General features: G+C 38.4%; 1 protein-coding gene across 4 annotated transcripts in view; it reads left to right on the top strand.

Annotated features, from left to right (window-relative positions):
- Positions 1-2,505: 2,505 nt before the first annotated feature.
- The window catches only part of IQUB (IQ motif and ubiquitin domain containing), a 51,045-nt gene continuing 41,960 nt past the window's right edge, over positions 2,506-11,590 (top strand). Inside the window, exons 1-4 of one of the 4 annotated variants that reach the window (XM_066366152.1) lie at positions 2,507-2,806; positions 6,119-6,173; positions 7,567-7,997; positions 9,001-9,135. In XM_066366152.1, the coding sequence (XP_066222249.1) occupies positions 7,571-7,997; positions 9,001-9,135 (562 nt within the window). In that variant the 5' untranslated portion in view covers positions 2,507-2,806; positions 6,119-6,173; positions 7,567-7,570. Of the gene's footprint in view, positions 2,807-6,118; positions 6,174-7,566; positions 7,998-9,000; positions 9,136-11,590 lie in introns of all 4 variants that reach the window. The other 3 variants (XM_066366154.1, XM_066366153.1, XM_066366151.1) reach the window with 3 other exon arrangements.

Raw genomic sequence — 11,590 nt, 5'->3', positions numbered from 1 at the left:
CTTCTGTAGTCCCCACTCAAGGCACATAAGAGAAAGCAATTGATGCTTCTCATCTCTCTCTTCCTGTCTGTCTGTCCCTATCTGTCCCTCTCTCTATCTCTCTCACTCAAAAATAAATTTAAAAAATTAAATAAATAAATAAAAATTCCAAACTTCAAAATGTTTGAAAACAGGAAATTTTTTCATAACTCCTTGGAAGCAAAGTCTGACCAGAATTTACACGAGGCTATTTGTAGTCGTTATTCCACTTTAATGTGACTGTGAATATATTTTGCCACAGAAGGATTAATGTATTTGATTGTTTCTCTGGTTCTGTTTCTTCAGACGCAGTAAATATGTCACAGAATATACATTATATGCCCATCTTACCTTTCAAAAATGGAGAAAAATCCTGTCTTGTCTTTCAAACACATCTGTCCCTTATGAGTATAGAAAAGGGACTATGGAAATAATATCAATATTTCTAGTCTCTTAAACAGCTCACAGAAATATTATGATTCAAATTTAATCCATATAGATGATTTCCAAAATATAATTTTAAGTCTTCAGTTTTCTAAATTATTACTCTATTGGTTTTTTTTTAATTCATACATTTATATCAAAACACATTTTAGCCTGAAATAACAATGGAAAATGCATAGAAATGCTTGATTTCATAAAGCCAGTAGGTGGCATCTTTGTAAAAATAAAGCACAGAAAAAAAAAAGTTTGTTGTATAACAAAGGCTGAGATAAATAAAGGTAGGTGTTTCATGAAAAATATAGATAAGTCTTTCTGGGCAACAATTCCCAAGAAAACGTACAAGTTTATTGTGAAAAGTAAAAAGAAAATTATGTAAAATCACTTTTCCACTTTGAGAATTGAGTCTTTCCCATTGGTGGTTTTCACCTTGCAGTTACATGTATTTTACACAACCAAATAACTACAGTGTGAGTGAGTGTGTGTGTGTTTGTGTGATTTTGATGTGCTAATAGCCTTTCCAATCTGCACAGGCTGGAGTACCTGGGATGCCTACTAATTAAGTTAGGCTCATATGGTCGTATAAGATCATCACTTCAGTAAACTATACACAAACCATGAACATATAGTGCGCATACAATCACATTTAACACTGTGAAGTATTTGATGTTCTCCAACAGCAGGTTTTCTTCTTCTATGTTCTGCCTCCATGCCTAAACCTAATTTTTTTTGTACATGGAGGGAAGTAGATGACAAATTTTAAATAAGAGAACCAGAAAGGTGAGTGTATAAAACCAATGGAATTCTCATTACTAATAAAAGATATACTATGATTTTGGAGATTGGAGTGGGGGGCAGGATTTGGAAATACTTGTCTGCACACTTCCAGTCACATCTGGTTTACCTAGAAAAGACTAACCCTTTTGGTTATCTGAATGCTCCTCCTCCCTTTTTGCTCTTCATGAATATGTGGATTCATGCAGTGGTTTAAATGCATTTGCTTTTATTTAAAACTGTTATTAAAGCCAGTTTTATCTGAAAATATAATGCCTATTTTATATTGTACTAGTAACAAAATATATTTTTTAAGATAGGATGAAGACTGAAAAAGGATCTTGAACATAAAGAAGTTATTGGGACATGAGAATGCAATTTTAGTAAAATGATATAAAAGAATGAAAACATTGAACATTGTGAAGGAGGAATGAACCTGTACTATATATAACAAAAATTTTAATTTTATTACTCAATATAATATCTTTTTAAAATAATAAAGTGTGTTAATTCAAACACGGTAGCACAGATTAATGGTTTAAAATGGAGGCTCTGGAGTCATGCTACTGGGTTTAATCCTGGCTCCCTCACCAAACCTTTGAACCATAGTTTTCTCGTTAGTAAAAATGCGGCTAATCACAGGTCTTCCCGAATACAATTGTTATGAGGATTAAATTACAAATATAAAGTGCTTAGCAACAAATAATACTTAATAAATCAGCATTAAATTTGTTATTACACTTGCAATAGGAACATAAATGACCCTTTCTCCCAATTCTCTAAGAACCTCAATTTAGAAGAACTTATGGTGATGGGGGTATAGGGACCCTTTACGTTTCAGTGATTAACAAAAGCTTTACTTCTCTTGACCTAAAGGGGTGGGGGGATTATTTAATAGGTCCTGATTCCCTTTTCTCTTTGGTTGCCAGGAAGCTAACAGCCAAGCTCTAAATTTAACAAAGAAAAGTGGGCACCTACTGTCGTACAACTGTGTTCTCCTTTATCAAGGTCTTCATTCTCATTTCGTACCTATATTTTCTATAATTCCGATTTCTTATATCTCTAAGCGTAAATTGCTTTCAGTGTTGGGTTCGGAGAATGGTGCTTTCACAAATCCAAAAGGGATCTGGGAGAATGGTTCGAGCCCCATTCACCTTCAGGTCTAACCTGCGGGAAACAATTGTGCCCGCCCCTCGCCCCGCCTCCGGCACCCTCGCCCCGCCTTAGCCCCGCCCCTCACCCTGGCTCCGCCCCTCCCCTGCCCTGTCACCCTTCTTGAGCCGGAACCTTCTCTGCCCGCTGGAACTGTGCCCAGGCGGGAGTTGTGTGTCAGGGTCGTTGCTAGGATACCGCCGGCAACAGAAAATCCGCGAGTGCGGACGCTGCTTCTAGGAGCCCGAGGATCCACTTCGACTTGAGTAACCGGTCTCGTCGTCAGGTAGGAGGACAGGTGCTGGCTGCCTTCTCCTGACCCAACCCTGGGACCGGCCTGAGCTGGGGACCCTACCGGCGCTGGACTCCACGGACTCGGTGCCGGGCGCTTTTGCCGCCTGGGCTCTGGACTGATCGGCCGGTAGGGAACGTTCACATTACTGTCAACATCGTGCGAAGCATGCTTCCTTTCTTGGTTCCTTTTCTGGCTCCGCCTCTGTGATTTGGGATCCAGAAGCAGCAGCAGGTGTACCTCACGCTCCCACCTCTAGTGCTTGTCATCGCAGGAGTACAGAAGCAAGATGCGTGGGTAACCCGGACCTGACACTGGAACACGCTTAGCCATACATGTGACCGTTTTTTAATCTTTAGTAGATAGAGGGCTTACAGACTTTCCTCATCGGCACCCTCTCTCCTTTCTACCCATGGTTTTGCTGGGCCTTTTTAAAAACTTTAAAACTCAAGTCTATTTGGTAGAAATCAAAGTGGATCCCTGCCTTATACTGTATATACTACCATTCTAGCCCTATCAAGTCTTGTAGATGAAAGGGGGACTTGTTTTGTTTGTACTCGTAGAGGCTGCTTCTATTGTTTTTAAATCATTTTAAAGATGAAAGCATTTACTTTTAAATAGATAATACATCAAAATGAAAAACGTTTAAGCAGTAAAAAGAATGAACAGTGAAAATCTGCCTTCCACCCATGACCCTTCCAACACCCCCCCCCCCCACAATCCCACGCCATCTCACTCCCCCACCCACAGTCTCACTGCCCAGCCGGCTCGCTAGTTGCATATACAAATATGTTAGTTGCACCTGTAAAATTGTACGTACTGGTCCGGGCTTTTATTGGAGGTCATCAAGAGGATGTGATGGTGGGTTGAGCCTTGAACTAGACAGGGCAATGGGGGGGGGGGGGGGTTCCTTATTCCCTCCACTGTTCTTGGAGGTTCTGCCCATTGGTTCCTTACTGTACTAGGAGCTGCTTTAGAGAGTAATGTGTTGTTAAGACCATCATCTGGTCTGTATACATGACTCAGCCAGATTAAGGCCTCTATAAAAAATCTTAAATTTTGGTGGGTGATTGCAGAGATCTCCTCTTTGCAGCTGCCAGAGACAAGCCTTCTATGTAAGTTCCTTTGCTTACTACCACATACCAACTGCAGCGATCTGCCACTTTTTTCCATCCCTCGCAGTTTTAGATTTCACCTGGGGAACACTTGAGGTTATGAACCAACAGCTGTGCTTTCACACTTCAGTGAATTATACCCTATGTTACCTTTTGAATTTGCTTTTTGCGTAGCATAATTTAAGATTCATCCATGTTGTTGTATCAATTGTTTATTCCTTTTCATTGCTGAGTAGCGTTCTTTCTATGAATGTTACGTATCTGTTCATCAGCTAAGAAACTTTTGTGTTGTTTCTAATCTTTGGTGATTGAGAATAAAGCCTTTATAAACTTTTGTGTACAGGTGTCATGTGAATGCAACTTTTCATTCCACTTGGGTAAAAGACACAGATTGCTGAGTCATATGATTAAGTATGTGTTTAATTTTACAAGAAAACTAACAAAATTATCCCAAATGCTGTGCCAATATTCATTTTCACCACCAAGGTCTAAAAGCCACTTGTCTTCATACTCACTGGCTCTTGATATTGTTGGGCTAAAAAAAGTACATATCAACAATTGTAATAGGTGTTCTGACTGGGATTTGAAGTTGCATTTGTCCAGTGTCTAATGACACTGAGCATCGTTTCATGTTCTTGTTCTCAGGGCCAGAACTAGAATAAGGTAACAGAAAATTAGAGCTAAAATTTTAGGAGGCATTTATTCTCAGGCTCAAGTGCAAGTGTAGAGCAATTCACGCACCACACTTACCTCAGCCTAGCCCTGGTCCTGCTTTCTTTGTCTTCTGTTTTATATTCTTTGGTGATGTGTCAATTAAATCTTTTCCTCTTTCTTTTCTTTTTTTACTATTAATTTTTTCTTATTGAGTTAGAGGTCTCTATATACTTTGGATACAAATACTTTATCAGATGTTTTGCAAAAAAAAAAAAAAAAAATTCTCCCAATCTATAGTTTGTCTTTTTATTCTTTTAGTTGTGTGTTTTGAAGAGCAGAAATTCTTGATTTTGTTGCCATTGCTAATTTAGAAGATACCATCTTGGCTATTTTAGGGGGAGGATGACCCACAGATAGAACAAGAGCTTTACGTTAGACTTTCCAAAAAAGACAGAGGAGTATTTTCCTAGGACTTAGGTAGGGTTTATTAAGATACTGCCTAATCAGGCCAGTAAGCTCTGTAATGGGAAAAACAACTAAAAGGAAGATTTTTTTTAGTGGGTAAGTTTTCTTGAATTTTTAAAAACTTGAATTTTTATTCAGTTTTATTTCATTCTGGCCCCCTTTTTGTTGTTTTGAGATTTTAAACCTTTTCGTCTTATTTGTTGTAGTTGAAATTTAACTACGCATATTTAATGTCTAGGATAATAATATCATATTCCTCAATTTTTAAAACAATGTAAGGATTCAAATTTATTTTCATCTTTTCCTTCCCAATTACATATTTTATGGTCTGTTATTTCAATTTTTACTATTATTTTGTGTTGACAGTATTAGTTTGGGTTTACCCATGTATTTATGATTTATTTACTCACTTTTCCTTCTTGAACTTCAGACTTCCATTGGGCTCATTTTTCTCCTTCGAGTATACCCTTTAGAAGTTCCTTTAGAGTAGATATCTTGGTGGTAAAGATAATTTTACTGGGTGCAAAATTCTAGGTTAATAGCTATGTTATTTTCATTACTACATTATTGCCTTGGCTTCTATTTTTTCGATGAGCAATCTGCAGTGATTTTACTTTGATATTGTTTGTACTAATGTCAGCAAATTAATGTGACTCAAAACAGATGTTATATCGTTTATCATTGTTTGCTTTCCAGACCTTCTCTTTGTCTTTGTTATTCTGTAATTTGATTATAATGTGTGTGACTATGAATTATTTTTATTTATCCTATTAGATATGTTGTGCTTTTTGGATCTGTGGATCCATGTATTTCATCAGTTTTGAAAAGTTCTCAGCCATTATTTTCTAAGATATTTCCTTTTTTTCATCTTTCCGTTTTCTTCTGGCACTCCAGATTGACATATGCTGGGTCAGGGCCTGGAAAACTTTCTGAAAAGGGCTTCATGAGCCACCTGCATTCTCTATACATAGTCTTTGTTGTTTTTTATTTTGGCAATACAAAACCATTCTGGGCTTACAACAAGATATATGCTTAGGGGGAAACTATACTAGTCTATCATTTTCTCTTTTCCATGGTTCTTAAACTTCCATAATTCTCATATCCTTTTCTCTGAAGCACCCTGTGTGAAATCTATCTTCCAGTTTATTAATTCTCCAGCTCTAATGGTATATTCATTGGATTCAACAACTACATATTTTTATTCCAGATATTTGATTTTCTTTTTGAAATTTGTCATCTAGTAGCTAAATAATTTCACTAAGGTGAGTTTTTCTTTTACATATTTGTGGTTAAAGTGGGAGTCCTAATCACGGCTTTCCTATCTTACTACTGTTGCAAACTTTAATCTTTCCTTTGCTGGCTGCCACTGAAATCAGCCTCAAGATCACTTCCTTCATCCCCCCTTCCTGAATGCCAGCTTCTAGAGGTAGGCTCCTGCTCCTGGCTCCTCATTACTCTGAACCAGCTCCTGCCTCTGCAGCTTGGCTCAGGGTTGCCCTCATGCACCCTGGCCCAAGCTCCTGGATGCCTGGATGCTATCATACTGTTTTTGAAGCCAAAGCTCCTGGTTGCAGGAGCTCAGGTCCTAGTCAGCTCCAGGATCAATCCATGTTTGTTTGTTGATATGTTTATGTTGGGAGGGGATAGAGGCCACTGGAGACCTCTGCTACAACTTGTGAAAGCAAAGCTACTACAGAGAGTGTGTACTACCCGGATATAGTTGCTATGTGAGCTGGATGGTTTCACTTGTAATGCCAGAGAATGAATACTATGTTAGTTTTGCATTTAATTTTTTAATTAAAAAATTTTTTTCATTAATTTGAAAGAGAGAGAGAGAGAGAGAAAGGGAAAGAGAGAAAGAAAATAAGCATCAACTTAGGTTTCCATTTAGTTGTCCACTTAGTTGGGATTAAACCCATGGCCTTGGAACACTGAGATGATGTTCTATCCACTGGGCAACCCGACCAGGGTCTCTTAGCTTTGTATTTAGAAAGAAAAGTTTTTCAAAAAGTTTTTCTTTCAATTGTTTATTGAATAAGAAAGAGATAACAATATATTTAAAAATATTTAATATGTTCTTCCAAAAGAGTTCTTTCAAATTAATTGTGCTTGGAACTTTTCATTTTGGTACACACTTATACTTTCTGTGGTGTTTTTATTAAAAATTCACCAATGTTTTACCTGATACCATTACTAAGATAATCATTTTTTTTTAAAGTATGAGCAACAGTCGAATGCAGGGGTCGGGAACCTATGGCTTGTGAGCCAGATGTGGCTCTTTTGATGGCTGCATCTGGCTCGCAGACAGATCTTTAATAAAAAAAATAATAACATTAAAAATATAAAACATTCTCATGTATTACAATCCATTCATTTCCTACCGCTCATGTTCACGGTTGCAGGTGGCTGGAGCCAATCACAGCTGTCCTCCGGGACGACACCAAATTTTTATTGGATAATGCGTAATGTACACGGGTCCTTGTATAACTCTCACAGAATTACATTTTAAAATATGTGGCATTCATGGCTCTCTCAGCCAAAAAGGTTCCCGACCCCTGGGTAGTGTATTATGAACATTACTGTCTACGAGCAACGACTGTGATATTTGGCATAGAAGTTTTTATGTATAATAAATGTTACATTTTCTTGATTCAGGAAAATGTCTGAACAGAAGGAAGACCTGGATGATGCTCAGAAAGTTCCTGACACAGCAGAAGGGAGTGCTGAGGCTTATCCTACTATCAATATTCCCGGCACCTCAGAAGAGGTTCCAAAGTCCAATCAAACTGAAGACAATGAATCTAAACTAGAGCCATCCGATGGTGGCCATGGAACTCATGTTGAAGAGCAGAGTGACCATAGCTCTGCAAGCCTAGAATCAAACAAAGAAGAACAAGTCATAGAAGAGGCTATGCCATCCACACAAGTTTCCGATTCTTCAATACACGGAAGTCACTCTCCAGCTCAATCTGATGATGCAACAGAGTCACCCAAACAGCATTCAAATGATTACCTGGAACTTCTGGATAAAATAAAGGCTGTCAAGAAATCTCTGAGAACATCACTGATAGATTCTTTAGCAACAGGTATTACCTAAGGAAGATAGGGTATTTCTTGTCCTTATTTGGAAGTGTGGTTGCTTTTTCGTGTTTGTTTTTGCTTACAGATTCATTTTCTATTTGATGCTACTTTCCCTTTTTCTCTCCGCCAAACTTCTCTGGCTATGCCACTTGAATCTCTTAACTGTGTAATGACAGTTTTTCTTTATTTTCAACGTGTCTTGATTTCCTATTTATAAAGTGGGGAGTGAGCCACACAGTGTCCTTTTTTGTGCAAAGTATGTTGGTGCAATTATTTCAAATATTTGTGTGTAGTTATTTCAGATATTTGCAAAAACAGTGATTTTCTTTTTTGTATTGGGCAACTATAAAGGTAAAGAAATTATGGGAAGAAGAATTGACTTAGAATGAAATTACCTCTTGTATGATAGTTACAAGGTCACAAAAATTTTTCTTTGAAAATTTATTAGTTTTTCTTAACTTCATAAATATGCATGATTCTGTGATATGATATCAATATATGGAAGTTCTGGGACATCCTCTAGGTCTCAGGGTCTCTTTCCATTACTACATAAAAAATGCTTAATTTCTGAGATTTTTTTAATGTCTGTATCTGAGTAATATGTAACAGCTATTGGGAATTTTTCAAAGCAGTTTGATTTTCTATTTCTTGTGGTATTCTGAAGAAGGAGGTGACTGTGGCTGTGCACTGGTCCCTATGCTAGGGACTGGAAGAGAGAGCTGAGCTTTGAGCCTGCACTGAGGGAGCAGGTGCTCATTACTGATGCTAGTTTTTGAGAGTCTCAATTGATTTTTAAAGCAAAAGGTTGCAACTGAAGGTTTGTCACTGGAAGTGACAATGGTAGGTAACTCTTATTATGGAGATGTGGGGGAACAGGGTGGAGGCAGCTGCATCCTATGTGATTAAAAGTTGTTCCGTAATTTTCTATCTGTTTGCAGACTAAAAGTTGCTGACCCTTGCTTTTGACTGATTTTTTTTTTCACCTTTCTTTCTTTTTTAAAACTACAGTAAAAGTTGTACTTCTTCCCGTGGGCCAGGAAATTTTCATGCCTTTCAATATAGACATCATTTTAAAATACTTCAGGGATCATTTTTCACACTTGTTAAATGTGCCCTCTGATGTCCTGCAGTTGAGATGTGCAGGTAAGTAAAGCTTGGAAGCTAATGAACTTTATCAAGACTTCTTTAGTGTTAATTATTTACCTATAATTAAGAATTTTGATTTGTTGAATGAAGAATCTTGATATTTTCTGTTTGAACCTTATATTGTGGTTATGTATTTATTCCTTCAACACATTTTTACTGAGGACATACTTTGTTCTTAATGCTTTGCTAAGAACTGAAGATATAAAGAAACAGGAAGAGGCCCTGGCGGGTTGGCTCAGTGGTAGAGCGTCAGCCTGGCGTGCGGAAGTCCCGGGTTTGATTCCCGGCCAGGGCACACAGGAGAGGCGCCCATCTGCTTCTCCACCCCTCCCCCTCTCCTTCCTCTCTGTCTCTCTCTTCCCCTCCCGCAGCCGAGGCTCCATTGGAGCAAAGATGGCCTGGGCGCTGGGGATGGCTCCTTGGCCTCTGCCCCAGGCGCTAGAGTGGCTCTGGTCCCGACAGAGCGACGTCCGGGAGGGGCAGAGCATCGCCCCCTGGTGGGCGTGCCGTGTGGATCCCGGTCGGGCGCATGCGGGAGTCTGTCTGACTGCCTCCCCATTTCCAGCTTCAGAAAAATACAAAAAAAAAAAAAAAAAAAAGGAAAGAAACACGAAGAAACACATTCCCTGCCTGCTCTCAAGTTGCTTACTGATTGGTAGGTAAGAGGATGTGTGCAGCAGTCACCACATGATGTGGGAATGTGTTAACGGGCAGGTGCACAATAGCCTGTGAGTATGGGGAGGAAGAAAGCTGAGAGAGATTCTAGAAAGCTTTCTTTCTTTCTTTCTTTCTTTCTTTCTTTCTTTCTTTCTTTCTTTCTTTCTTTCTTTCTTTCTTTCTTTCTTTCTTTCTCTCTCTCTCTCTCTCTCTCTCTCTCTCTCTCTCTCCCTCCCTCCCTCCCTCCCTCCCTCCCTTCCTTCCTTCCTTCTTTCCTTCCTTCCTTCCTTCCTTCCTTCCTTTCTTTCTTCTTTTTTAAAAAATTTTCCATTGACTTGAGAGAGAGAATAAGGGAAAGAGAGAGAGAAGCATCAACTCGTTCCATTTAGTTGTGCACTCATTGACTGCTTCTAAACAGTCCCTGGTGTTGAACCTGTGACCTCTGGCACACCAGGCCAATGCTTTATCCACTGAGCCTAGAAAGCTTATTTTAATAAAAATAATTTATTTTAATAAAAAACACTTGTGCTAAGTCTCAAAGAGGTGAGAAAAACTGGGACTTTTGGGAAGTGGTAAGGATGGTGTGGTTGTTAGAAGACTATGTATGGGGAGTGGAAGGAAATGCGGTTGAAAAAATAGAGGATGAAGAAGCATGTATAGAATAAGAAGAGGGCTGAACATGGTTTATCTATCAGTCTTCTATACATTAAGGTCAATCCCCATGATGTTCAAGTTTATTTCTATTCTGTGGGCAATATTGAGCACCCCATTTTATATTAGCTTTGTGTCCTGAGAAGATGTAGTCTTTGTAACTGTGATGGAGCTGAGCAGACTAACATAGCCAATAAATGGTTTTTTAGATTATGTCTGCACAAACCATAATATTTTAGCTTAAAAAGTTCTGGTATTAACTTTTAAAGGTCCCACAATAACATTTATTTTGTGGAAAAATCCTAAGCACTATAAAGTAGTAAGCCTTACCTATCAAATTTCTCCTCCTTGGAAATCATAGAAAAACAATTTAATTTCAAACTGGTTTTCCAAAATTATCATAATGAATATGCTCTAATAGAGTAATGTTTGTGTACTCAAACAACTGATTGTTAGAGCTTGATTGGGAAAACAAAGCTAAAATTTAAATAGTAGTGACAAGTGATGATGATTGTGTTGATGGTGATTTATTGAGCACTTACTATGTGATAGTCCTCCTACAAAATCTTCTGCCTACATTATCACATTATCATTTAATCCACACAACAATCTTTTATTGTGAAGGTTGGTGGGAGTAAGCCTATTGCCGAAACAACTGAGGAATGACCAAGTACCTGGGAGTCTGTACTAGGTCCCTGTGGCTGTTGAAACAATTAACCACAAATTTGGTAGCTTAAAGCAGCGCATTATTTCTCTTATAGTTCTGGAAACCAGAAATCTTAACTTGTATTTCCGCAAAGTCAAGGTGTCAGCAGGGCTGTTGTTCTTCTGAAAATTCAGGAAAGACTCTGCTTCCTTGCCTTTTCCAGCTTTTGGAGTTATATTCCTTGCATTCATTGGCTCATAGCCCCTTCCTCCATCATCAAAGCCAACAGCATAGCATCTTCAAACCTTTCTATCTGTCATATCATCCTTGCTTCTGTAGTCAAATCTTCATTTTCGTTTCTCTAGTGAAGGCACTGGTGATTGTATTTAGGGCCCACATGGATAATCCAGGGGAATCTCTCCATCTCAAAACACTTAATAAAATCTACAGCCATTTTTTTTTTTTCACATAAATTGGCATTCATAGGTTCTGGGGATT

Source organism: Saccopteryx leptura, chromosome 2 (genome assembly GCF_036850995.1).
Source record: "Saccopteryx leptura isolate mSacLep1 chromosome 2, mSacLep1_pri_phased_curated, whole genome shotgun sequence".
NCBI classification, from domain to species: Eukaryota; Metazoa; Chordata; class Mammalia; order Chiroptera; family Emballonuridae; genus Saccopteryx; species Saccopteryx leptura.
Note: the sequence above shows the minus strand (reverse complement) of the source record. Positions and strands in the feature narration are given on the sequence as shown.